This window comes from Maylandia zebra, linkage group LG12 (assembly GCF_041146795.1).
Source record: "Maylandia zebra isolate NMK-2024a linkage group LG12, Mzebra_GT3a, whole genome shotgun sequence".
NCBI lineage: Eukaryota > Metazoa > Chordata > Actinopteri > Cichliformes > Cichlidae > Maylandia > Maylandia zebra.
Genome location: NC_135178.1, coordinates 14335117 through 14359617, shown reverse-complemented (window position 1 = coordinate 14359617; position 24501 = coordinate 14335117). Strand labels below are relative to the sequence as shown.

The 24501-nt window shown below is 41.4% G+C and overlaps 6 protein-coding genes and 1 long non-coding RNA gene across 9 annotated transcripts; 2 read left to right on the top strand and 5 right to left on the bottom strand.

Annotated features, from left to right (window-relative positions):
* Nucleotides 1-1074: 1074 nt before the first annotated feature.
* Nucleotides 1075-2607, bottom strand: wu:fa19b12 (uncharacterized). Its single transcript, XM_004544224.4, has 2 exons — nt 2098-2607; nt 1075-1850 (listed from the first exon to the last, which is right to left on the bottom strand). The coding sequence occupies exons 1-2, from the start codon at nt 2464-2466 to the stop codon at nt 1689-1691; spliced, it is 531 nt and encodes a 176-aa protein (XP_004544281.1). The 5' UTR covers nt 2467-2607; the 3' UTR covers nt 1075-1688.
* A 1116-nt stretch (nt 2608-3723) lies between these two features.
* Nucleotides 3724-10357, bottom strand: carnmt1 (carnosine N-methyltransferase 1). Of its 2 annotated transcripts, XM_004544214.4 has the most exons (9): nt 10049-10357; nt 9629-9770; nt 9087-9282; nt 6078-6247; nt 5756-5896; nt 5465-5643; nt 4996-5109; nt 4504-4607; nt 3724-4411 (listed from the first exon to the last, which is right to left on the bottom strand). In XM_004544214.4, the coding sequence occupies exons 2-9, from the start codon at nt 9766-9768 to the stop codon at nt 4214-4216; spliced, it is 1242 nt and encodes a 413-aa protein (XP_004544271.1). In that variant the 5' UTR covers nt 9769-9770; nt 10049-10357; the 3' UTR covers nt 3724-4213. The 2 variants fall into 2 exon arrangements, with proteins under 2 accessions (XP_004544271.1, XP_076746847.1); XM_076890732.1 differs by lacking the exon at nt 10049-10357 and having other exon boundaries at nt 6078-6244; nt 9629-9768.
* LOC143421461 (uncharacterized) lies at nt 8681-10180 on the top strand. The gene is made up of 2 exons (XR_013101117.1): nt 8681-8933; nt 9123-10180. It is a non-coding gene; the product is annotated as an uncharacterized LOC143421461 (long non-coding RNA).
* A 136-nt stretch (nt 10358-10493) lies between the features above and the next one.
* On the bottom strand, nt 10494-13873 carry LOC101469342 (serine protease inhibitor A3K). Its single transcript, XM_004544216.2, has 6 exons — nt 13718-13873; nt 12657-13272; nt 12478-12545; nt 12188-12381; nt 10844-10991; nt 10494-10764 (listed from the first exon to the last, which is right to left on the bottom strand). The coding sequence occupies exons 2-6, from the start codon at nt 13264-13266 to the stop codon at nt 10570-10572; spliced, it is 1215 nt and encodes a 404-aa protein (XP_004544273.2). The 5' UTR covers nt 13267-13272; nt 13718-13873; the 3' UTR covers nt 10494-10569.
* A 229-nt stretch (nt 13874-14102) lies between these two features.
* On the bottom strand, nt 14103-16998 carry LOC101468349 (dual specificity protein phosphatase 26). Of its 2 annotated transcripts, XM_012917392.3 has the most exons (4): nt 16879-16998; nt 16595-16781; nt 15887-16098; nt 14103-15796 (listed from the first exon to the last, which is right to left on the bottom strand). In XM_012917392.3, the coding sequence occupies exons 2-4, from the start codon at nt 16771-16773 to the stop codon at nt 15600-15602; spliced, it is 588 nt and encodes a 195-aa protein (XP_012772846.1). In that variant the 5' UTR covers nt 16774-16781; nt 16879-16998; the 3' UTR covers nt 14103-15599. The 2 variants fall into 2 exon arrangements, with proteins under 2 accessions (XP_012772846.1, XP_004544269.1); XM_004544212.3 differs by having other exon boundaries at nt 16595-16956.
* Nucleotides 16999-17470: 472 nt separating this feature from the next.
* bag4 (BCL2 associated athanogene 4) lies at nt 17471-21210 on the bottom strand. Its single transcript, XM_004544211.3, has 5 exons — nt 20918-21210; nt 20288-20407; nt 19885-20115; nt 19427-19696; nt 17471-19141 (listed from the first exon to the last, which is right to left on the bottom strand). Exons 1-5 carry the CDS (start codon nt 20993-20995, stop codon nt 18686-18688), a joined length of 1155 nt encoding a protein of 384 aa, XP_004544268.1. The 5' UTR covers nt 20996-21210; the 3' UTR covers nt 17471-18685.
* A 487-nt stretch (nt 21211-21697) lies between these two features.
* Nucleotides 21698-24263, top strand: lsm1 (LSM1, U6 small nuclear RNA associated). The gene is made up of 4 exons (XM_004544210.5): nt 21698-21871; nt 22022-22090; nt 22235-22350; nt 23740-24263. The coding sequence occupies exons 1-4, from the start codon at nt 21826-21828 to the stop codon at nt 23908-23910; spliced, it is 402 nt and encodes a 133-aa protein (XP_004544267.1). The 5' UTR covers nt 21698-21825; the 3' UTR covers nt 23911-24263.
* Nucleotides 24264-24501: the final 238 nt, after the last annotated feature.

Genomic DNA, 24501 nt, shown 5'->3' with positions numbered 1-24501 from the left:
TCTTTAGGTGTTTCTGCCTTTTGATCTGTTCTCTATCACCAGGATCCCACACTGCTTCAGTATTGTTGAGGTCTGGGGTCTAAGGAGGCCAATCCACGAAAGATAGTGTTCCAGTGTGGGTTTCTTTTCAGGTATATTTATACATGCAAGAATAAACCCACTGCCAATCAGATGCTTTCCAAATGGTGATATGTGGTGAATCAAAATCTGTTGTGCTTTCATACTTGCATTAGTTTTGACAACCTCCACAACACCATTGGCTAAACTGCAGCTCAAAACATGACACAGCCTCGGTCATGTTTTACACCTCTCTCCTGCCCTCCTCTTTGCATTCTCATGGCAATTTCTACGGAAAATTTCAAATTTTGATTTTTCACTCCATTGGACAAAGGATGTAGAAAAAGGAGCAGCAAGACATAAGAAGACCATGAAAAAGATCCATGGACTTAGTGAAGGAGCACGTGCAGGGTTGGTGTGACAGAAGAGGATGCTCTTGATGGGGTCAGATAGAAGCAGATGTTTCACTGTGGTGGCCTCTTGAGGGAGCAGTCAACTGAAGATTCATCACTGCATCAGAGCCATTGCAGCTGATTTTCAGCTCAGTTCTTGTAATTGTGAATACATCAGCCTATGGCTGCACAATTATCCGATGCCCAGTCCACTGTTTTAAATTTAAAACCAAAGTGCTTTATAATGTAGCATCTGACCACCTGCCTGGATACGCCAACCACAGCTGTTCCCTGCACAACTGATGTTTACCAAACAGAAATGGTATGCAAAGAGAGCTGAGGATCAGCTGAATGTTAACACAAAAACCTTAACAGATGTGAAAGCATTTTTATTTATTTTTTGTTACAGTGCAATAAAAAAAATTGTGTCACTCTTTGAATAATCGTGACAAATAATCATGATTATCATTTTAGCCACAATACTTCAGACCTAATAAAATGTGAATACATGTGGTATGAATGTGTTACAGATGGATCTCCGCTTCCTGTCAAGTATGTGGTGTAGAGGGTGGTCAGCATTATCGTTGATAAAACCATAAATAAAACCAAACAATTAAAAGAAAAGTCACAAATATATATTTTTATTGTCAATGAATACAAAGGCATGTAACAACCAGCTCTAACTGGCAATCAGATGTGTACAAAATGTACAACCAACAATTCAGTCACACAATTTAAAAAGTGCAACCCTACACAACTGGACCAAATTTGTTCTGAAAGGCAACTATTATCTGCAGACCAAGCATACATCTTTAATTAGATCTCTAATTAGTTAGACACATATTTATATAATCCTACTCAACTGTAGGTTTGCAAAGTAAGGACTCAGCATTGAACATGGGAGATCAGTCACTGCTGTTATCAGGCTGTCTAAATGCTGGTCACACAAATCTGCTGGATCTATAAAAGGTTTGAAAAAAGTTCCACTTAGGTCTGTGAAATCTTGCATTAGACTGTTTTCCACTTAAGGGGGAAAAAATAAAATAAATAAAGCCTGTATTGCTCTACAGGGGCAGCCTTGGCAGGTTTCGGTTATCGCATCTCACCTTGATGCATTTCAAGTAACCTGTTCTTGATGCCTCTATTTGCTGAAGAACATCACATTGTCCTCATCATGTTCCCATGCTTTAAACGGGAAGAGGCAGCTTTCAATAGGCCTCGCTGTACTACCAATCATCTTCAAGTCTCCATGGCGTCAGAAGAAGATGCTTTTGACTTGTCTTTTGTTTTTGAGTGGGCGCTTGCATCTTCTAGCAGTGAAAGGTCAAGCTCAGGTAAAGGCACCCTCCAATACTGGAAGGAGTTGTAAGTGCAGTCTTCAGTGTTTGCGTCCTCATCAGCCTGAAAGGGAACAGACAGATAGAAATGTAACGTACAAACGCAACAACGTGGCAACATTTTGTTACCTGCTGACCAATCAGTCCCCTTTTCACTGGTCTATACAGAGTACAGTAAAAACAAGTCTAGAATGTGTAAATGGTGACATCTAGTGGACACTCACTGTAATCACACCAAATTCAGTTGTATTGCATGGTCGCTAAAACTGCAGTGAACATCCCCGACTTCTGTTATATTCTCAATAACTTACTTTATCATTAGATTTGGGAACAGCGGTATCTGGCTCCTCGCTGCCCTCTCGTGGTCGTTTCTGGGAGCTCGTGACTGAAGAGCTGCGACGGTCTTGGAAACTTCCAGACGTCTGCACCGCCGAAACATTTACTGCACGCTTCCTGGCATCGTAGTGTGAAGTCTTGCGATAAGAAGCGGTCTCTTCTTCATCGAAATATTGCGGCCTCTTTCTGCAGCGGGTCCCCAGCAAAGCCAGGAGGGACGGCGGGCTCACGCCCCCGGACGGAGCCATGCTCTCCGCCTGTATGTCAACAGCGCAAAGGGAGCGGAAACACCTCTTGGAGGGAGAGTTGTGCAGCAGAGTGTCCTCGGCGCGCCTCTTTGCCATGCAGTCTGCCGGTACGCCACCGATGTGCACAGAAAACCTGAAATCCCTGTAATTGCTGGATAACACCGAAAGTGCGCAGGAGCGTGTTTAGTGATGCACGATCTCGAAATGATGAGCACCGGTAGTAGAATTATTGCAAAGAACCAATCAGAATAGAGCATTGCTTTCTAGCCCCGCCCAGAGCACCCAGTCTCCAATCACTTAACTCTCATCTACTTCCTGCAATTTACAACACTGCCTGATACTCATTGGTTTGTGTACATCAGGGTTCAGGAAAATATGTGCACTGACACAAAAACACAGACCACACTGGATGAGGAAAGCTAGGCTTTTGACAAAATCCTCCAAGTACTCACATGTGACACCGTTGTTATCTCAGTTACACTGGCTTCCTGTTAAATTTAGAGTCAATTTTAAGATCCTGGTCTTGACCTACAGAGCTGTGCACGGACTGGCACCAGCCTACCTGATCTGCTACAGCCCTATGTCCCTAGCAGGTCTTTGAGGTCATCTGATCAGGGCTTACTTGCTTTAAAAAATACTAAGAGGAGGACTAAGGGTGATAGAGCTGTGGCCCCTAGACTGTGGAACTCTCTCCCCCAAACATTAAGAACTGCGGACTCAGTAGCTGTTTTTTAAAAAAACAACTCAAAACTCACCTTTTTAAAACTGCTTTTGGTTAATTTTTTGCCTGTTAGCTCAATGTATTATTGGTCGAAAACTGACAGAAAAGCCTTTTACATGACAAGTGTCATGTGTGTTGTCGACATATAGAAAGCATGCACCATATTGTTAGTCATTGGTGCTAATTTCAGTCATTATAGAGATGTACTGTTTAAAGGTTGGGGAAACCTGCAGTCAGCTGAACTAAAGAAGTCACTTGGATTAATAACAAAAACCTTTCTCACACTGAAAATGCTACATCGAGATAAACAGAATCAACTTTTTGGGACACTTTATAAAGATTATAAATAGAATGTCACATTTGACCTCTGACCTCTCCTTTAAGGTCAATAGATTGATCTGAAGGTTATAATAGTGCTATATAGAGCTATTTAAAACTATGTTTGACCTCAAATAAGGTCAAACTTTCATTAAAAAAAAATGATTCTTCAAATTCTACTACCTTTGTTTTTATTGGCAACATTCACAAGATGATACTTGTATATAGATTCTAGATATCGTCGACCTGTTGTCGTCTTTTCTGTTATGTTGGTGTTAATGTATTTGAAAATGTGTTTAAGTAAAACTGAAGAATCACATTTTTAAAATGTGCGGCTTTATTTCAAAGTGTGATGACAGTCCAAAACAAACAATATAAAAAAAATATTAGATGTAGTTATTGGCACATAAAAGAGAAAAAAAAGGAAAAGCAGGCATTCACATCACATTCTTCTATCACATTCTCCTATCACATGCACACACGGAGCCTAAAAACAAAATGATGGTCTTCGTGGCCAGCAGCTGACACACAAACCACAAACACAAAGTAGCAGCCAATGGTAAGTGATTCATCTCAGACCCAGTATTTTGACTTTTGTTCAGATGGTACAGATCACTTTACTTCATATCACATCACCTTACTTCATATTACATTCCCCATTTTGAGCCACTTCAAGGTCTTGTGGATTCGGGCAGACATTTTTAAAAATATATCTGGCCAAAAGGAAAATGTTCCTTTTCCTTTGTTGTCAGCCAAGGATTGTGCTCTTATGCTTTCACTTGGTTTTATCAAATGGACATCTTGTCACGTCGGGCTGTCGGGACCCTCTCGGCGTGGCGACTTAGCAGCCGGTGGAGAGTTTTGTAGCTGGTCTTCGTTTTGACCATTAAAGTACTGCAGCTCTGCAGGCTTCCGCACAACAAAGTAGGCACAGTCGTAAACGTATCTCAGCATCGACCGGTCGTTCTCTGTGTAGGTGGTCTGCATTGACTCCTTCTCCACCTGCGGGAGGAAGTTTAATTTGATTTTACTTCTCGAGCAAGGTTTCGGACAAGCGTATGGCTGAAGCGGTAATATTTAGGTCTTCAGGTTACCTCGATGTGGAAGCCAAATCTGACCATCGCTGTCCTAATGTCTTCGTAGCTAAGCTCAACTGAGAGCTCGTTGGCCATGTTCTCAAAGTGATACAGCAGTGGACCTTGAAAATATTAAAGAATGTTTACACTGTTAAGTTCACCGACTTAAGAGGAGAAAATCTCATCCATGTGAAAGTAAGACTCGTGTTTCCTTTCTATTCAATCAAAACAATTTTGTTTTAAAACTGAAAAAGAAAAAAAAAAGAAATATAAAGATCCCCTCTATTTATTATTATGGCTCATTTTTTCTAAACAAACCAAAAAAAAAAAAAGTCAACATAAATAATTACTAATGTGAACAAAATCCAGCCCTATAAAAAGATATTACAGAGTGAGTGAAGAAGATCTAATAAGGCCTTAATGGGGGGATGATAAGATGCAGCAACTATAACTAGCTTAGCTTAATGAGGACCTGCAGTAGTTATTAATAGTTTGAATACGGACACTCACCCAAGTTGATCCACACTCCACCAGGCTTAAGAATCTTCCAGATAGTTTCCACATACTCCAACACATTATGAGCCGTGTCGATGAAGAAGCAGGTAGCCACACAGTCCCAGGACTCTGCCAGAAACACAAAATATAATAATCTTTATTAATACTTATGCATTTTTTTTATTACTAATATTACTAAGGTGGACATGAGTGAGATGTATTCATCGTTTCCAGCACCTTGTTAAATCTGTGCCATCAAGAACTAAAGCAGTTATGAAGGCAAAGGGAATCCAAACCAGCAGAAGCAAAATGTACCTAATGAAGTGACCAGTGAGCATATTTTATAGTACATCCACATTGAAAAGTTTGAGTCAATTATATTGTGCTTTTTGTAGATGTAAAAATGTATACTTTCGACCAACATGAGTAAAGTTTGGTCCCCTTTTTAGAAATATCTCATAGGTTAAAGATACATTTTATTTACCTGGCTCATTGTAGACCTCCACAAAGTCCCCTGCTACCATGGAGAAGTCTGCATTTAGTGACAAGCTCTGAGGGTTGACATCAGGGAATCTGATTGGTCGTGTTTGGTCAGAGGATCGCTTGTTGTTGCTAAACTGGTGGATCCAGGGGTAGAGTGTCAGAGCATTCACCTTTTCACACCTGAATAGAGCAGTGAAGATTGACAAGGAGAGTAAGAGTAGCGATTACAGACGCAAAAGAAAATATTAGTTAAGGTGTCTGTTCAGCCTGTGCATTTCTGTGTAAGTTTTACCTATTGAGAACAAAGTTTGAGGAGAAGAGCATGAAGAAGCTCCATTCGTTTCCCTGGCACATGTAACCCAGCCGAGCTATCTCCCAGGCTAGACGGCCAAGCCCAGCACCCGGAACCAGCACGCTCACCTTAGACACATCACTGATATAATAAAATGCACAAAATGCACATATCACATAGAAAAAAACTGTGTAAGTCACATAATCACACCAAGATGTTGAAACTATAGCATGCAAAAAGCTGAATGCACATATTCAGCAACACTGACTTTCTCTTTATTGGCATGCATGTGTGTGTCCAATTTACCATGTAAGCTCCTTACTATTGATCACTTGGGAAAAGTCTTTGGATCTCTTGGATGATGGGCTTATAGCAGGAGTCCCTCTCAGCCTGGCCTGACTCACTCCAGTCTCTCACAAACTGTTTTATGGTGGACTTAAGTTTGTCCATGTCAAATGTAGAGGATGGACGAATCTTCCTTGGATCCTCCTGCTAAAAGAATGGAGACATCATTAAGTCACAGTCTTTTTTCATCTGCTCCCTTTAGGGGTCACTACAGAAGATCATGTGCCTCCATCTCATCCCATTCCAAGCATCCTCCTCTGTCACACCAACCATCTGCATGGTCTCCTTCACTACATCCATGAATCCTATCCATTCTGGTCACACTCAATGAAAATCTTAACATCTCCAGCTTGGCCTCCTGTCTTTTTGTCAGTGCCACCGTGCTCAAACCATACATAACAGTAGGACTCACTACCATCTTGTAAGCCTTCCTTTTCACTCAAGCTGCTGTTCTACAGACCACACTGGGTGAGGACTGGGTGACACTGTTCACAAATCACCCCTGACCCTCATCTCCACCCACTCCACCCCGCCTGCACTCTCTTCCCCATGTATCTTTTGCACTTTTCAGTGCTTTGGATGGTTGACCCCAGGTATTTAAACGCATCCACCTTCACTACCTCCACTCCTTTCAGATTCACCTTTCCAGGTAACTCCCTCTCATACACACATGTAGTTGGCCTTGCTTTTCTACTGACTTTCATTCCTCTTTTCTCCAGAGCATACCTCCACCTCTCCAGGCTCTCCTCCTCCTCCTGCTCTCTACTCTCACTACAGATCACAGTGAAGTCTGCAATAAATCATAACTCATGGAAACTTCTGGTTGACCTCATCTATTCATCATCACTGCAAACAAGAAAAGGCACACCTAACTCCAACCCATCATTAACTCTTACCTCAACCTCACCACTGTCTTGCTGTCCTCATACATGTCCTGCACCAGGCTCATATACCTGTCTGCTACTCGTCACAGCTCCCATCTTGGCACCCTATCATATGCTTTCTCCAGATCCACAAAGACACAGTGCAACTCCTTCTGACCTTCTCCATAATCACTCTCAAAGTAAACATCGTACCCATTAGGGCTGAACGATATATCGCATTTGCGATAATATCGCGACATGATCAAGTGCAATTTTCTAACCGCAAAGGCTGCGATTATACTGCGATTATATTATACAATTCATGGGCTGCATCCTCCTGAGGCCGCATTTGTAGACCGATTACGTCACAGCGACGCGCCGAAGGCTGTCCAAATTACTACCATATCCCAGAATTCATAGCGCGGCCCAGCCAAACTCCAGTTTCCAGCAATGGCGGCCGCTACTAAGTTTTAAAATTACTCATACTAATCTTTCTGGGTCACAAAATAAACTTTTAACATATTTTCAGGCGAGAAAGTAGTTGTGTAAACATCAAATATCTGCTCGGTTTATCAAGATATCCCATATTTGCAAAAGTGCTTCGACGTTTTCAGAGGCGTCTGCTACCCACCAGCTCGACAGCTAGCCGGGAGCTCGAGGGTTACTGATGCGGCCGAGAACGGCACAACTCCCGGCACATCATTTTCAGATCACCGCGGAGTTTCGCTGCTCGGGTTAAACGTAATATATAAGTCACTTAGACAACCTAAAAATGTTATTGTTGGGCTTTTTTCAGTGTTTTGTTTGTTCGTGAGTAAATCGGTTTGGCTGAGATTAAAGTTATTAGATTAGATAAAATAAAACTTTATTAATCCCCCGGGTGGGTTCCTCCTTGGTTTTCACACAGCTGACTAAACGTCAAACAGAAAACTTATTAAACAGAAGTATGAGACAGTCGAGAATTTACACCAGTGTCTGGTTATATTTTAGATAGCAAGAAGCAGACGGCCGAGTTTATTAAACTCCACCGAGACAGCGGTGACGCTAATCAGAACTAGCCTTCTGATTAGCTAATCAGAAGGCTAGACCGTCCAATTTCACGCCTTTAAACTTTAAAGGCGTGTTTGTGTGTGTGTTTATACAATTGCTATTATGTTTGCACTTTATGTGTAATGTTACTGACTGCAGAGATCAGTAAGATGTGTGTATTTTTTATTTATTAGTTTTATTTATTTAATATTATTTTTTAATTGAATGACTGTCTAGTAGTTCACAGATGTCGAAAAACTGAGTGTGGTAAAGCCACTGATTTTTTTTATGTATATTTCTGCAATCTGCACATTGTACTGACTTTCATTTTAATGTTTACACCAGGGTTCCTTGTCAGCACTTTATGCTCAGATGTTTGTAAGCTAAAAATAAACTATTGTGTACGTTCAAATATACTGTTGTGATTGAAGAAGTTAAATAAAAATGTCAGTCATCAATTCATGCATCACCTCATGTCATCATAACAGAGGTCTGTCTTCCAGGAAAGAACAGTTTAAAATTAATGTAATATAGTATTGGCCATACTATATGATGTATTGCTTGTCTTTGTTTAATAATACAGAAGACAAATACCTTAAAAAATAATCGCATATCGCATCGCAATCGCAATATTGGGGCAAAAAATCGCAATTAGATTATTTTCCATAATCGTTCAGCCCTAGTACCCATAGTGCACTTTCTCACCATGAAGACATACTGCTGCTCACAGATCATCACATCTCTTCACACCTAGCTTCAACAACTCTTTCCAATATCCTGGCTCATCGGCTTTATCTCTCTGTAGTTGCTACAGCTCTGCATAGCTTGTTCTTGAAAATCAGAAGCAGTAGACTTCTTCATTCCTCAGGCATCCTCTCACTCAAAAGATTGAGTTAAAAAGTGCACTGCCCTCTCCTGCAGACATCTCTATACCACCCAAGGTAAGTCATCCAGCTCAAACTGCCTTTCTATTCTTCATCTCTTTCATAGTTGTCCTCACTTTTGCCTTACTAATCACAGGAAAAAGACAAAACACTAGAAATAGCCAGCTCTGGATCTGTGATTACAGTTCATACAGCAGATTTAAGTCATACCCTCTCTCCGTATTCCATGTTCTCAAACATGTGGAGGCTGTGGTGGACGATGGCCTGCAGCACCTCCTGGTTGTGGTCCGCACACTGGCCGATCCGGTCCAGGTTGGACAAAACGTGTGGCAGCAGATTCTGGTGGTGCTGCGGAAGACTCTGAAACTGACGCTCCGCGCGTTTGACCTGCTCCTGAACATGGATCCTGGCAGGAAGACACAGAGCTGAGACTCAGGCTTCACTAGCTACACTGATCACCATAACCATACTGTGCACAAGGTTCACTTTTTTTCTCTTTCACTGTATTTAAGTGTGTTGTGAGCAGTGTGAAAGGCAGAAAGGGCTGATCAAAAGAGGTCAAATGCAGCGAGCAGAGTTGGTTCAAAAGTAGGTGTCGCAATTTAACGTTTAAATACAGTTTAAACACATCAGTAAGCCTTTTTTTTCTCTTTAGACTTGGTGTTCTTCTCTATGCTATTATTTGCTAACACTGCCATGTATTGACACAAAACACCCGCGGCCTGTCTTTATTTCAAAAAACCTTTTCATACCTGTAATATCTAAAAGCATCAATTATTCTCCAGAAATGTTTCCTTTCCAGCCTGGCCTCCTCCTCCGGGCTGTATTTTATTCTTTCTTTTATATAATGTGGTCCACCTTTAGCTCCTTCTTGTCCTGTTGTTTCAGCCATATCTTGAAAAAAAAAAAAAACCTTCACATCCAATCAAAGCGAGGCAAACTTCTTCTTCTTCTGATTGGTTTTCAGCGCAGCAGACTCTACGATGCGCAGTGCTGCCACGTAGCGTCAGGTGACTAAACTACACTTTGTCTTTAAAAAAATCTATAAATTAACAATTTATTTTAAATAAATACAATAAATAAATACAATATTATACAAATATAAAATAAATACAGACAATAATGCAACTCAGCTCAGTAAAAGCATTCTGAACTCAACTCAGAAAACTTACTCTGTTGGTAAGAGCCTAATCCCTGCTGGCATGAACCTTTCAAGAGAATAAATAAAATGTATTTAATGTAATAACATGTAATAAACGCTATTTGTACTCACAGTCAAATTAAATGTGAAATATTGAAATGACTATTTAGTCTTTTCAGTCTTTTTTGACATAAAGTGCAATAGTGCATGACTTGATAGTTTATCTCACGCCTTTTTTGGTTTTCCATGTGCCTGGCCCAGAGGTTTCCAAGTGTGTTAGTGCAAAATCTATGCATGTTACACAATAACGCATCATTATTAATAAAGATGATTGAAAACATGCTATATTATTGTTTACCCCTGAGAAAAGCTGATGCTGGGAATCCTGTTGTTTGTATTTTATCTTCTACTTGTCAAAAACAGGTAGAACAATACTAAAACCATGCAGTCATAAAAGAAGAGACATGACAAGTGAGTGTTTTTTGTTTTTGTTTTTCTGAGTATTTTATGTTTACTGCAACAACCGTGGAAGAACACAAAGCATTTCCTCCATCAGATGTTTGGGTTAATAATCTTTCCCATGAAAACAATGTTTTCTGTGTTACGCTCAGTGATGATGACCATAAATGGGCGGTTAAACTTCAAGACCGGGACAATCCGGAGGGAGTAGGGGACGATACCGATGCCTGTAGCAGCTGCTGCTGTGGCTCCAGCCTCATCAACATCCAGGGTGGCTTGGTGTACCACCTACAGCGCAGTGGAGTGAGAAACATGTGAGAGGATTGAATAAAAGGGAGAAATGTGTGTTTAATAACACTGTCCTTACCTCTGAGACTGCCAGTTTATGCCCCTCTGAAATACCGGTCAGATTTGCACTATCACGAAACATGTCTGCCATTCCCATTTCAGTCAGCACTTTGTTCAGTTTGTAGGAAGTCTTGATGGAGAACTTTGGCACATATATGTTGTATCTCCTAAAAATTGTGAAAGGAATCAATAGTATTGATATTCATCCGGCAAGCATATTCAGGGTATGACAAAATATTTTTACTCTTCTTGAATTCTTAGTTTTTGCATGTTTGTCACACTTCTGTTTCAGATTATCAAACAAATTTTAACATCAAACAAAGATAACCTGAGTGAATGCAAAATGCAGTTATTAAAGGATAATTTCTTTTATTAACAGAAAAAAAGCTACCCAAACCTGCCTGCCCCTGTGTCATAAACTGCCCCTCCTTGTTAAAACATGAATTTACTGTGATTAACCACACGATTAAACACAATTTCATAAGCCACAGCCAGGCCCGATTACTGCCAGACCTGTTGAATCAAGAAATCACTAAAATAAAAACAGTCTGACAAAGTGAAGCTAAAAGATCTCAAAAAGCAATACATCATCTAAAGAAACTGCTGGAAAACTAAGTCAGTGACACCTATCAGTCTGGAAATAGTTACAAAGTTTTTCCAAAAAGTAAATAAATCTTGATGATCCCCAAGTATTTCAGTACGTGGACTGACATGACAAAGCTGAAGTTTTTGGAAGGTTTGAGTCCTGTTACGTCTGGCGTAAAACTAAGACCGTGTCCATGAAAAGAATATCATAGCAACAATGAAACATGGTGGTGGCAGTGTGATGGTCTGAAGCTGCTCTCCTGTTTCAGCATCTGGGAGACTTCCTGTAATTGGTCGAACCATGAGTTCTGCTCTCTACCAGAAAAGTCTGGGGGACAATGTTTTGCACCCTGAAGAGTTATGCAGCAGACGATCATCTGAAACACACGAACTCAAATCCACCTCTGATTGGCTCCAAAAAAACAAAACAACATAAAGGTTTTGGAGTGGTCAAGTTGAAGTAAGGATTTCATGTTTTAAAAAAAAACCCTCCAATGTGTTTGAGAGTGGGCCAGAATCCCTGCAAACGCCTGACTGCACCTTGTGCTGCCAAAGGTGGCCCAAGCAGTTATTAGGTTTAGAGGGGAATTACGTTTTCACATAGGGATGGGTGGGAATCGGTAGTTTTTTCCACTTCATAAATGAAATCATCATTTAGAAACTGCATTTCATTTTTACTCCAGCTTTCTTTGTTTAATCTTAAAAATTTTAAGTATATGTAAATATGATGGACGTGTCTAAACCAAGAAATTAAGCATGATTTGAAATTCTACCCAACCTCTGCTTCTTCCATTTCAGCCATTTGTTGACCAGGCCCGGGCTAATGGCGTTCTCCAGCGTTGCCATATTATCAGGCAACATCAGCAGCATGGAGTGGGTGCCGTTGAAGGGGAGATGGAGGACTGTTGTGTTAATGAGCTTGTCATCATAAATATCAACATCCTCTTTCATATTCATCATCTGGACTGGAACCTGGAAATGTGACAGTTTATTGGAAAACAGGTTGAATTAGGCGCAGTGATGTATAATTATTCCAACTAATCTCCGTTCTGAATCAGCTGCTTGAACCTGAACGTTCTCCGCATGGAAATGGTCGTCTGTGGTGCCCTGAGGATCGAACGGAGTCTCCCACTTTCCTGTTTTGCGGTTATAAGCAGAAATAAATCACACGTTACAGATGACACATCAAACTTAAACCTTGGAATAAAAGAGAGACCAGCCAAATCTCATCTCAGTTGACCTCTTACCTTTAAAGTATATGTAGCTGATGAGATACATGACTGTGTTTACATCCAGGCTCTCAACCAGCTTGTCAATCTTCCCATTGGTCTTGGTCTCCACATAATTGTTGATGGTATTGACACTCTCCGTGGCTTGGGTGAAGTCAACATTAAACCCTTCGGCAAAATAGGACTGCTTCAACACCTCCAGGAACTCGGGTTGCGGCTTAAAGCGGTTGTCCACGAACACGGCAGTCCCCTCACTGGTGTCACCACTCTTTGCGTTTTGCAGGAGCGTACGGAAGGACTGATCTACATCTGCTTGCATGAGCTGGGAACTGTTGAAACCTAGACCACTGAAAAGCTGCTGGTGGGTCTCCCCCCGAGCTCCTACGGACAAGGCAGCCAAGGCAGTAGAAATACTGACTGGTGAGAAGAAGATGTTTTTGCCTTGAAAGTCGGCATGAGCTGCTAACTTTCTGTACAGACGGAAGGCAAACTCTTTGTTTGCTGTGGACACCTGTGAGAGGCTGCTGTCAGTTTCTTGGTCTTGATCGGCATGGCCCAAATGGTGATGGCCTCTACCCATGCAGAACACTGCTGATAAGATCCAGATAGCCAAGGCTGCATGCATCATGGTCAACTGAGACAAAAGTTCACAATCGATTGCTTGTTCATGTGGGTTATGCAATATTTGCTCCTGAAAACAGTCAGTTTTGCTCTTTCGTACTGTGAACTGAGTTTCTGACCAACACGCTATGCTGCAACAGTTTTTGCTAAATTCCCAACAAATTTCTGTGTTTCTTTATCTCCTCACTCATTTGAAGCAGAGGGGCCAGATTTAATCCCTAATGTTGCCTATCAGAATTTACTTACGTACATTAAAATCCAAATTGGCTGTTTTGTGTATGGGCTGGTTAAATCTGTTTATAGACGTCATGATACTTAGCTGCAAATATTCAGCGTCATTAAGAAGAGCTTAAAATCAAAGTTACAACTTACAGTCTACAGATGTTACATATTAAAGATAACCGTGCATCTGATGGCGGGACAGTTAAACATGCTATTAAAAAAAACATATCGCTTACCTTCTTCTGGTTGGAGCTCACTGTATGTATTATCAGCCACAGAGAGTGAAGCTGGACAGAGGGAGACCTTCTATTTATGAGGACGATCAGGCCGAACTTTGACTTTGTTTGCTCTTTGTCTCAGCCTCTTACTTGCTCAACCTCTGCATTTGTTCCGTGCAATGACTCCCCTGTAATCATGGCATCAAACTGAGTTCACACAAAATGCACAGAAAAGCCATTGTTTGTTAACGCAGGGGTACAAAAAAATGCCATAGGTGATCACTAATCACCAGCTGTGCTGTACAGTATAGCAGTTGAACTTTGATATCACCCTGTCAACACTGATGTCAGAGAGAAATGTTTCTCTGTTGTGCAATGAAACACTAAAACACTTTTGAAAAGTTAATTTCTTTATTTATGCAACAGCTATTGGCCGAGTTAAAATTTCAGTGCAGTGCTGAAAAACACATTTAATATTTGGCCACCATGGAGCCACATTACTGTGCAAAGGTCTTGAGGTGCCCATTATTTCTTAGTATTTTGTTGGGAAAACAGTTATTGAAACAAATGCAAAAATACATGTTAATACACTATATAAGGCAAAACAGAGCTTAACAAAGCTTGAATGCTAATATTTGGTATGACTACCTTTACTCTTCAACACAGCCTGAACTGTCTTAGGCTGCTTTCTTGCGTTTTCTGTAAGTAGTCTTCAGGAATAGCGCTTCATGCTTCTTGAAAGACCTTCTTTGTTCTGTTCTCTGTCAAGATGATCCCATACTGCTTCAATAACGTTGAGTCTGCATGACTGACAGTGTTGCATTGTGTGTTTTTCTGTCCAGGTAAGTTCTGACTGTGGCGGAAGTGTGTTTGTGATCATTGTCATGCTGAAAAATGAAGCATTAACAAACCAAATGCTTTCCAGATGATATTACATAGTGGGTCAAAATCTGATGTCACTTTTCTGTGTTCATTGGTTTTGACAAGATCATCAACACCACTGTCCTAAATGAATGTCCAAACCATGACAGCAACTCCATCGTTTTTCTCAGCTCTCTAGTGTGCCTCTCTCCTGACCTTCCTCATACATACTGGCAACAATTTGAACCCAAAATTTCAAGTTTGGATTCATTCCATAAGACTTGTTGCCACTGATATTCAGTACAGCTCTTGAGTAATTTGGCAAGAATTAAAAATGGCATCTTAACAGATCTCAGCCTTCCAATGAGAACATTTCTGATGAGGCTTCAGCGAATAGTAGATGGATCACCTGAAGTGCCCAAAACATAAATCGGGTCAGGATTTGTTCCTTTTTCCACAGACAATGACTTTCAGATGCTGCATCTGCTGTAGATAGCTTTTTGTATTTTTGGCCTGGCACTTCTCCTTTAGTTCTCACACTGGTCCATTCATTGAGTTAGGTGCCTTTTTTATACTGAAGTGATCCATGAGTCAGTGTTAAATGGCTTAACAACATTAGAAAAAAACAACAACAACACATTCCTCTGAAAATGGTCAGGTAGAAGCGGTCGATGTCCAAAGAAAGAGCTTCAGAAAGCCTACAGAACTATTGATCAAGACCACGTTTAAAAATTACGAAAAAGGTTTGGTTCCTCGAAAGCGGCATATAAAGAAATCGGTGGTGGCTCAAAACTTTTCCACAATATTTATGTAAATTAAGCTGACTGCTAAACATCTTGTAAAACATCAGTCCATTTAACATGTACAAATGTAATGTTTTTATCTTAACGTTCATAACAATGAAGACCAAAGAAAGGATCACATGCTGTAAGACCCCAAAGTAAAACGCAAGAAATCTTTCATGCAACACATCATCTTGACATTAAAGATCAATCTTCTGGACCCGTGAAAGGTGACTAGTAATGCTGTTAGACGGGTTTCAGCGATGTTTGCCAAAGAGCTGCTCGTCCAGTTTGATGAGCTGTCGAAGGAAACCTCGGTTAGGAATCACACCACGGCTCTCTTTCACAGCACAAATAGCCTCGACGAGAGTGAGGTTCTGCTTCAGCATCAGGTAAGCCAGGACCAGGGTGGCAGAGCGGCTCACTCCTACATGACAGTGGACCAGCACTTTGCCTTCACAGAGAAATATTAGATTAAATTCCACACATCAAATCCATTTGCCTTTGAACTGTATTTATATCATTTTTAACTTTCTCCTCTTACCTCCTCTGCTCAGACCTCTATGGATAAAGTCTGCTGCTGCCTGGAAGTTGACACTCATGTCATAGTTACAGGAGTCATGAGCCTCTACGCCCATGTAGGTGATCTTCATTCCCTCATAGATATCTGGTTGTCCCTTACGATTACTGTGAGCTGCGTTCAGGATGTGAGTGATGTGATTCTTGTACAAATCAGCCTGGTTCTCTGCACTGTGTCTGGAAAACACACCACTCTGTATTCAGACAGTAGGTTATACGGCATGTATGCAATATTTCATCGTGATAAACTGATCCTTAGAAAAACACTTTAAGCATGCGAGTTCGAACATTCGAGACGTGCTTTCATGCCAAGGCATCAGTGCAAACGCTTACATGGCGTTGTTGTAGTTTATGCAAGTTCCCACTGTGGAACGCAGCAGGACAAGTGTCACGTTACTCATTCTGCATTTGAATCAGATTTATGATCAGCTCCTCTTTCACGTATGTGGAGTGAATCCAGGACTTTTATTGATTTATTTGAGTATTTTTACTAAAAGTATCAGATGACTCTCTCAACACAAGAAAAACATTTGGAGATTTAGAAGTCAGGAAGTTTCCTGAGTCATAATCTCAATTTGAATCTGCTGTATATAAGTAAATACTGACGCTAGAGGAATAGGTGCAGTTAGATTATGTCAGAGTTCATCAAAAGAAATAAAGAGGAGTTACTTACTGGTCACCAATGTACAGCCTAGGCCACACTTCATCTGCATGACTGATTATGGCTTTGCCAGTATACAAGAGTTTTTCCAACTCAAACACAGCTAATCCAGGTGAACTCAGGTCAATTTCCAATTTCCGCGGAGGCGGCTCTGCATTCCACCACACAGGAAGTTTTGATGTATAGGACATTGCTTTTTCTGTCGACATGGCAATTTTATCTTTTGTAATGGTTTGTTAAGGGTAGGCAAAAAGTTTAAAAGGTGAAAAGGTTATGGAAGAGTTTGCCGAGACTACCTTTTACAGCTTCGCTGATGAAGAAAACTGCAAACAGACTATTCCACAGTTGGTCGTCTGTAACCAGTGACTCAAGTGGAGCAGGCTTGTTTGGCTCAGATTCACACACCGGAGGGTGTCCTGTGTGTTGTCAGGCCATTTGACCCTTGAATTAAATTAGACTGCACTTGGAGCCATCATGGGCGGACATTAATGCTTTTGCGTCCAAATAGCTGTCTATTTAAAGAGCTCAATGCAGGCCTGCAGCTGAAGGCAGTGTGACCTCCAAGCACCAGTTTCTACTTGAGAAAAATAAGCAGCCTTCTCATTTTTAAAACAGAACAACATTTAGAAATGTTGTATGACTGATACCTAAACCGTCTGATATTCATGTGTGTTCGGTAAAGGCAAAGCAAAAACTAATTTGATCAAGAGTTAAAAAATATACTGACATTTAATCATTTTTCTGCCCCCCCCTCCCACATTTCACTTGTGATCTTTTCACCGTTTATCAGGCAAAATTCCCCATCCTATGTTGGAAACATGCATTACATCTAAAACTACACAGCGAGTTGCATTTGAGCAGAAGGGGAAATAAACACACAGAAAATGATTTTCTTTTCCATGCAAACCTTGTGATATTTTTATATTTTTTTTCTCCTAATTATATAAAACCCATCCTCTTAAATATGGCACTTTTTGCTAAAACACATCAAGAATGTCTGAGGAGGGAAAAACAAAACAAAACATACACACGATAATGGACAGTGATGCGCACACAAAAATCAGTTTGATATAAACATAGATTTGTCCTCATTATCAAAAGGACAGAAAGAAAAACATTTAATCCAACCTTGTCCTTCAGCATAAAACATGACTGAAAATGTTCAAGTAGAGATTTCAGTTTTATATATATATATTTGAATGTTCAAAGATAGAGAAAAGGAACAGCTTGTCCAGTCATACTTAATCAAGTCTTTATCAGTGAGTCAAGTGAAACACATGGCATTCATATGTAGGTCTGATTCTAGGTCTTCATCAAAAAAAGATGAAATAATTGGGAACAGCAATCTTCTGGGGGATTTTCACTAATCTGCTACACTCAAGGCCCAGTTCTGAGCTCTGAGATATCATGATTGTATCAAGTGCCTATCTGACATTACAGTGCATGCAGGGCTTAAACTGAGTGAGAAAAAAAAAAAAAGAAAAAAAAGAAAAGACAAAAGAAATCACTGCACCTACAGAGGCGGAGGCATGGAGAGGTACGTGGCTATGGACAAAATGCATTTACTCCATTAGGTGAAAGCACAATTTCCTGATCATGCAAAGGGACCGTGAGATGAAACGACAGCCTGCTAAAGAAGTGCAAGAGCTGATACACTTTGGATCAGACTGAAACTGACCCACATTCCTGAGGGACAGCGTGATGATAATCTGCGTCCTGACTCAGAGACAACAGAGAGCTGCAATGTGGCACTACACAAGTTCATCTTCCAGTGACTCGCTCCTGCTTTTGCAGCTGATAGAGTCACTCACTGAGGCTGACGCAGATAACCATGAGCTTTCACGTCTAATACCACCATACCTTTTATACCAGCATTATTAGGCTTTAAAGTTTGAGTCCACGTGCCAGTAACTGCTGTGTCTTTTTCTTTGGTCCATGCCACCTTTCACAGGTGTTCTATAGTAACATGGTGGTGGGGAGAAAAAAAAAAAAAAAAAAAAATCCCTACAACACTGGTCAGCAAAAGACGACAAGAACCTGAACATGTCTATGGAAGATCAGGAAGATGAAAACAAAGTGACCCACAAGCAGAACAAGTCCAGCTCAGAAAGCTTTCTTTTCCAGCTGGTCCAGAATGGCCTGGATTCTCTGTACAGCCTCCTTTCGGGCTTGCCGGACACTCTCCTGTCCCTGAGTCTCCACAGAGTCTAGCACCAGCAGCTCTTTGGTAAGCAGTTCCTCTAGACAACGATAACTCTTGTCTGTTTTTTTGCCAACAAACTCATCAACGTCTTCCTGAAGCAGCAGTACTCTGGCCATGACCTGCTGGACCTTAGCCAGACTGGGGTTATCGCTCAGGGGCTGAGGTGCAGCCTGACTTGGAGTTGATGCTGGAACCGAAGGCGGGGCCTCAGCTTGCGACGCATTAGGATCACCTCTCCCAGTTTTATACATTTGTGGAGGAGAACTTATTTCAGTAGGATTACCACTGGGGGGATTCGGGGATGGTGCTGGCTTCGGTTTAGGTCCCACCGGTGGGGCGCGTTGGTGCTGTTGGTCCTACAGTAACACAAGAGTTTGAAAAATATTGTGTTTTAAAAGTTTGATAATATAAGGCTGTAAACTGACTCAAATAAATATACCTTAGCAAAGATTTGGTATTTAATTTTTAGAAAATCTAATCCCTCCAAAAACAGATGCTATCCACCCAGAATAGATGCGCGATTACAGAAAACAAAGTGCAATGGCTGTTCTAGTTTTACAGTTCATCATGACAGTTGTAATACATTGTGTGCACATCTGTGTTTCACAAAAAAACAAAACAAAATCTCTTAAGATGCTTACCTTGGGCTGGTACGGTGGAGGAGCACCTGTTCCAGTTCCTGGCCACGCTGGAGGATGTGGTGGACGGACTGGATTCCCATAATGGTTTTGTGGAGGCTGTTGCCCCGGCGGCCATGGCTGCTGTGAGGGTACATATGGACCAGAGTGTCCCCATGCGTCAGCCTGCTGGCTGGGATGAAGTGACTGGCCAGTTGGGTATGGGGGATTTGGAGGCAACGCATGGCCACTATCATTGTAGTGAGGGTACGGTCCGGGAGGATATCCAGGACCCTGAGAGCAGAAGACAAATGTCTCACATTCAGAAAACGTTTCTTTTGCGTTTAAAAAAAGGCATCTGTTTTTAGATTAAAAAAATAAATAAATAAAAATAAAATTACAGTGTATAATATACCTCATTTGTAAGACTTTATTTAAACTATTGTTATATTTGAAAACTGTGTGCGCTTAAATGCACCAACCCCTTGGCAGTGTGGCCCAGGGTAGTGATGATGCTGGTGTTGAGAATGAGGCTGTCCAGAAGACCCACTGCTTTGCTCTGCATGGCAGCCTTGGTTAGGATAAGAACCCGGAGCCGGTCTTTGAGGGTCAGCACAGTAGAAAGGGTTGGATGGGTGGAAACCACTTGTTGAATACTGACTCTGTGCTGGACTGTAGACTCCATGGCCGTTTGGATAACCACCAGGCATTACCTATGTGAAAGACACAAGAAGGGGAACTAGTTATTTAAAATAAAAAGTATAAATCCATCAGAGATACAACAACTTTGACAAGATAGATGTTAATATGAAAATGTAAGCATAAATCCACTAACCCAACCTTAGAGTTAGAGGTACTGGTTATGCTGCATCTGTATAGCCATACCTGTGGATTGTACTGTGGTTGAACATCTGATCCAGAGGGATAGGTATTTGCATAGTGCCCTGTGGAATGAGACTGAGGATACCAGTAGTGTGGAGGGTAGCCTGGATACTGAGGAGCATCCTGCAAATACAGTCACAAAGCATGGTTGGCACCAGAGTACTTACAAATAGACATTGGTATGACACAAAACTTTAAAACTACGCCTTCAACGTCACAACCAATCCCAGGACAAACAATAACTGTGCAAACAGGGACATTGATTCATCTGCCTGCGGAACCAGTTATGCAAAATCCTTAAGAAAAACTAACCGGAAATAAAAGGGCCCAACATGTCACAAGAAAGACACGAAATACTGACTCATTCTTTCAAACACGTGGAGTCTTATTAACAGTGGCGTCACGTCAAGATTAACGTAAAAGTCCCGGAAAACAGCTGAACTCTGTCCTTAGCCGTTACTATTACATAATGCTAGTTAGCTCAGTTAGCCACGCAGCTAGCATAGACAGGGCTTTGTGCGAGCTGGCTGAAAATGATCTCGGCCACAAATTCACGCTTTTCTTTAAGGTTTAAAGACACTAAAAGAGTGTGAATACCACGAGAATATGTCTGAGCTGTGTCCACTTACTTACCATACTGTTATTCCAGTTCCCGTGATTATTTCCGGAGTTGCAAGTCGAGGGCCAGCCGGGTTTCAGATTGGACTGCATTTGATAATGATGATGCTTGGACTAAGCGCTCTTACCAGCAGCCGCCCTGTCATCTATCATTGTGGGGGGGGAAACAAATCTGCAGCGAGCCTCGCGTTACTTATCGGATGTGTCAGGTCGTCTGAAACGCCAGCAGCAATGTTGTCGTTTTCCTATACAAGTGCGGACCCCTCGGTTGAAGTCGGGAAACGACTGAATGACGTGAGCGCCCCCGTGCTGCGCCTTTAATAGCGAGGCGCTGCTAAACCTACAGAGGTCTCACTCCGTCAGATTTTTTCTGGCACAACCAACGTTTGGACGGAGAAAGTAACGCCAGAGTCTACCATCATTACACTAGCTATAAATTTATGATATGATTTTAAGACGTTAAACGTCTATTTTCTGGGCGTATTTCAACAAAAATATACATGTATTTACATAATGTACGGCGTTTTGAATTGTTCCGGCTCTGTGACCAATATTGTGTAAATACGATCTTTGCCGACGCATGCGCGCCAGTAGACGTTATTGGCCAATGGGGGGAAAGGTCATAAAAATAACATTTTAAAAACATTAACTGCTATTTTAATCTTCAAAACCCACCGATGCCTGAAGTTATATTTATTTAAAGATGTATTTTTAAAGGGCCGTTCCTGCGTGTTAGAAATGTAGTGAATCGCCAGCACACGAAGGGTTAAATGCTTACAGGAAGTTCATCCCTGGCGTGTATAAAGACGCTTCCTGTGCTAATTTTGTGAGAAACATGTATTGAAACATTAATGGCTTGACGGTATATACAGATATAAGACTCAAATAATAATAATAATAAGAAGAAGCAGTAGCAGCACAAGATGAACTACGTACCAGGGACGGCAAGCCTCATTGACGACATCGATAGTAAGTTGGAGGAGTGATTTGATGGAGCTGATTTGGTTTAAAAAGAAACAATCGTTTCAAGATGTGCAGCATCGTGTCCGACGCAATCTGGATCATCTGCAGCGAGTTTAAACTGCCATTTAACGTGCTCCTCTTGTTTGTATCCCACAGAGAAGCACCTGGTGCTGCTCCGAGATGGAAGAACATTGATTGGTTACCTGAGAAGCATTGATCAGTTTGGTAAAACTCTTAATTATATCCACCTTTAGTATTGTTTTTCTGAGTCGGGTCACTGCATTGGTTACAGCAGGCTCAGTTTATCTGTCATTATGATTCCCATGATCGGGTCTGTTCTTTATTTACCCCGGTTCTTTTGTCCTCCAGCCAATTTAGTTTTTCACCAGACAGTTGAGCGCATCCACGTGGGAAAAAAGTTTGGTGACATCCCCAGAGGAATATTCATCGTGAGAGGAGAAAATGTGGTGCTGCTTGGAGAGATAGTAAGTAGACATAATCTCGTTTTCACTTTGGTTTTTGAAATGGTCAGAAGGATGCAAAGTAAGGCTCAGTAGACATTGTTACTTACATTTCCTTATGTCCTTCACACACTGCATTGATACAGTTGTGAGAGTAGGGGTTGACATAAATGGTGGCTAAGGGTCCTCGGGCTAGAGCCTATCCCAGTTGACACAGATTGAGATCTGGCCTTTCTCACAGAGAGACGCGCAGCCATTCGTGGGCCAATTTAGAATCACCGATTAACCTAACATGCTTATCTTTGGACTGTGATAGGAAGCCAGAGAATCCTCACCAGTCTTTCTGGTACAAACAGATGCCAGAAAGACTGGTGGGCTCAAACTCCTTCCTAAGAGACAACAGTGCAAGCTGCTGATGCATCCTTAACATCCGACTCTCCTTAATCATGCTTGTCTGATGTACGTCAACAGCCAAGTTGACGCATTACAGGGTCACTGCTGTGACACAGGACCTTCAAGGCCAGTACACTGAGCAGAAGTGATTCATGAACTCTTCTTGCGCTGTTATTCCTACCTAATGCTTGACAGCAGTACTCTGCTGTTAAAGGGATCCACATCATGCTGTAACAGTACAGCATGTCATGATGTAAAACTGCTTCAGTCATAGCAGAGGCTCGACAGCACCTGTACTCTGATCTGCTTTTCAGTGCTTTAGAAGATGTTGCTGCCTTTTGTAACATTTGCCTGATGATTAGGTTCATTTGATTGTTAATTTATTTCTGTTCTGAAATGCTGATGGAAATGGAACGGCAGTGATTAACTACTTGGTGCCTTTTGGTGAGCTTGCATCTGGCAAACGATGACCGTAAGCTGACATCAAATCCTGTGTCACATCAGAAATGATATTGACGCACAAAAAGGCACATAGTCTCAGCATACGACATCTTCTGCACGCATTAATTTATGTATAGTTTTAAGAAAATGTTTGTCAAGCATGAATAAACAGCATTTCTGTTCATGCTGCTTATTATCAGAAAGCAGTTTGTGATTGATGGTTGGCATGAACCATGCAGTCTTCTTGAAGATTTGCAGATGTTTCATGCCTTTAGTTCTAGGAAGTGGCAGGTGTGCAACCTGTCCTCCTTAACTGGAAAAAGGAAATGGCTTTTGGAGAAGTCATTAGCACAGAGGTTCACTTTATTCTTCTACCTTATTTGTGTTTGATAAAGACACTTGTTTGCTTCATTAGTGTAATCAGATTGTTTGTCAATAATCAAATTTTTGATCAGGTATTTTATTAGTAACAATTCAAAGTTCCAGAACACCCAGTAATTCCAATTAAAATGTGTTCAGTAGTATTATCTGAGTGTTTCAGGCCTGTGCAAGATGTGACACGGTCTCTTGTCTTTGCAGGACATGGATAAGCCCTGTGACACGGTGCTGCAGCAAGTCTCCATTGAAGAGATCTTGGAGGAGCAGCGGCTGCAGCAGCAAGCCAAACAGGAGACGGAGAAAGTCAAAATGCAGGTCCTGAAGGACCGAGGCCTGTCCATACCCAAAGCTGACAACCTAGATGAATACTAGCAGCCTAGTTGCCGTGGGCCTCTTTCTCAGTTGGCATTGAACTGACAAGTTTGAAGTTGAACCTGAGAGCGCATGGGAGCCTGACTTTTTGTTTTTAAGTGGGGAGAACATACCATTATATGGAGTCCAGCTACTGTGATGTACTGTATCAATTTAATTTGAGGTTTGTAAGGGGGGGTGTCAAGTCAAGAAAAAACTTCTTTTTTTTTTCTCTGAAATCACTATGTTGACAATTAAGAATCAATAGCACTTTGTATTCTTTCATCATGTGGTGAATGTTTAAATAATGTGGAACTGCTATTGAGAGGGGGGGGAAGACTATGTGCTTTGCCCCATTAAAGAGTTTAATTTTTCATGATGGAAGCTCTACTTGGGTGGGAGGGGTGTCATGCATTAAAGGGATGTGAAGCTCATCACTTTGGGTCAATCAGGGCCCGCTGCCCTCTTTTATGATGGCGCCACAGACACCACTAAGCAGATCACGTTAGCCGCTGCAATGTGACATCAAACCGGGCACTTGTGCATTTGTTATGTGGGGAAATGCCATAATTCATTGTGGTAATTGCACTTAGGCAGGCGGCATATCGGTGC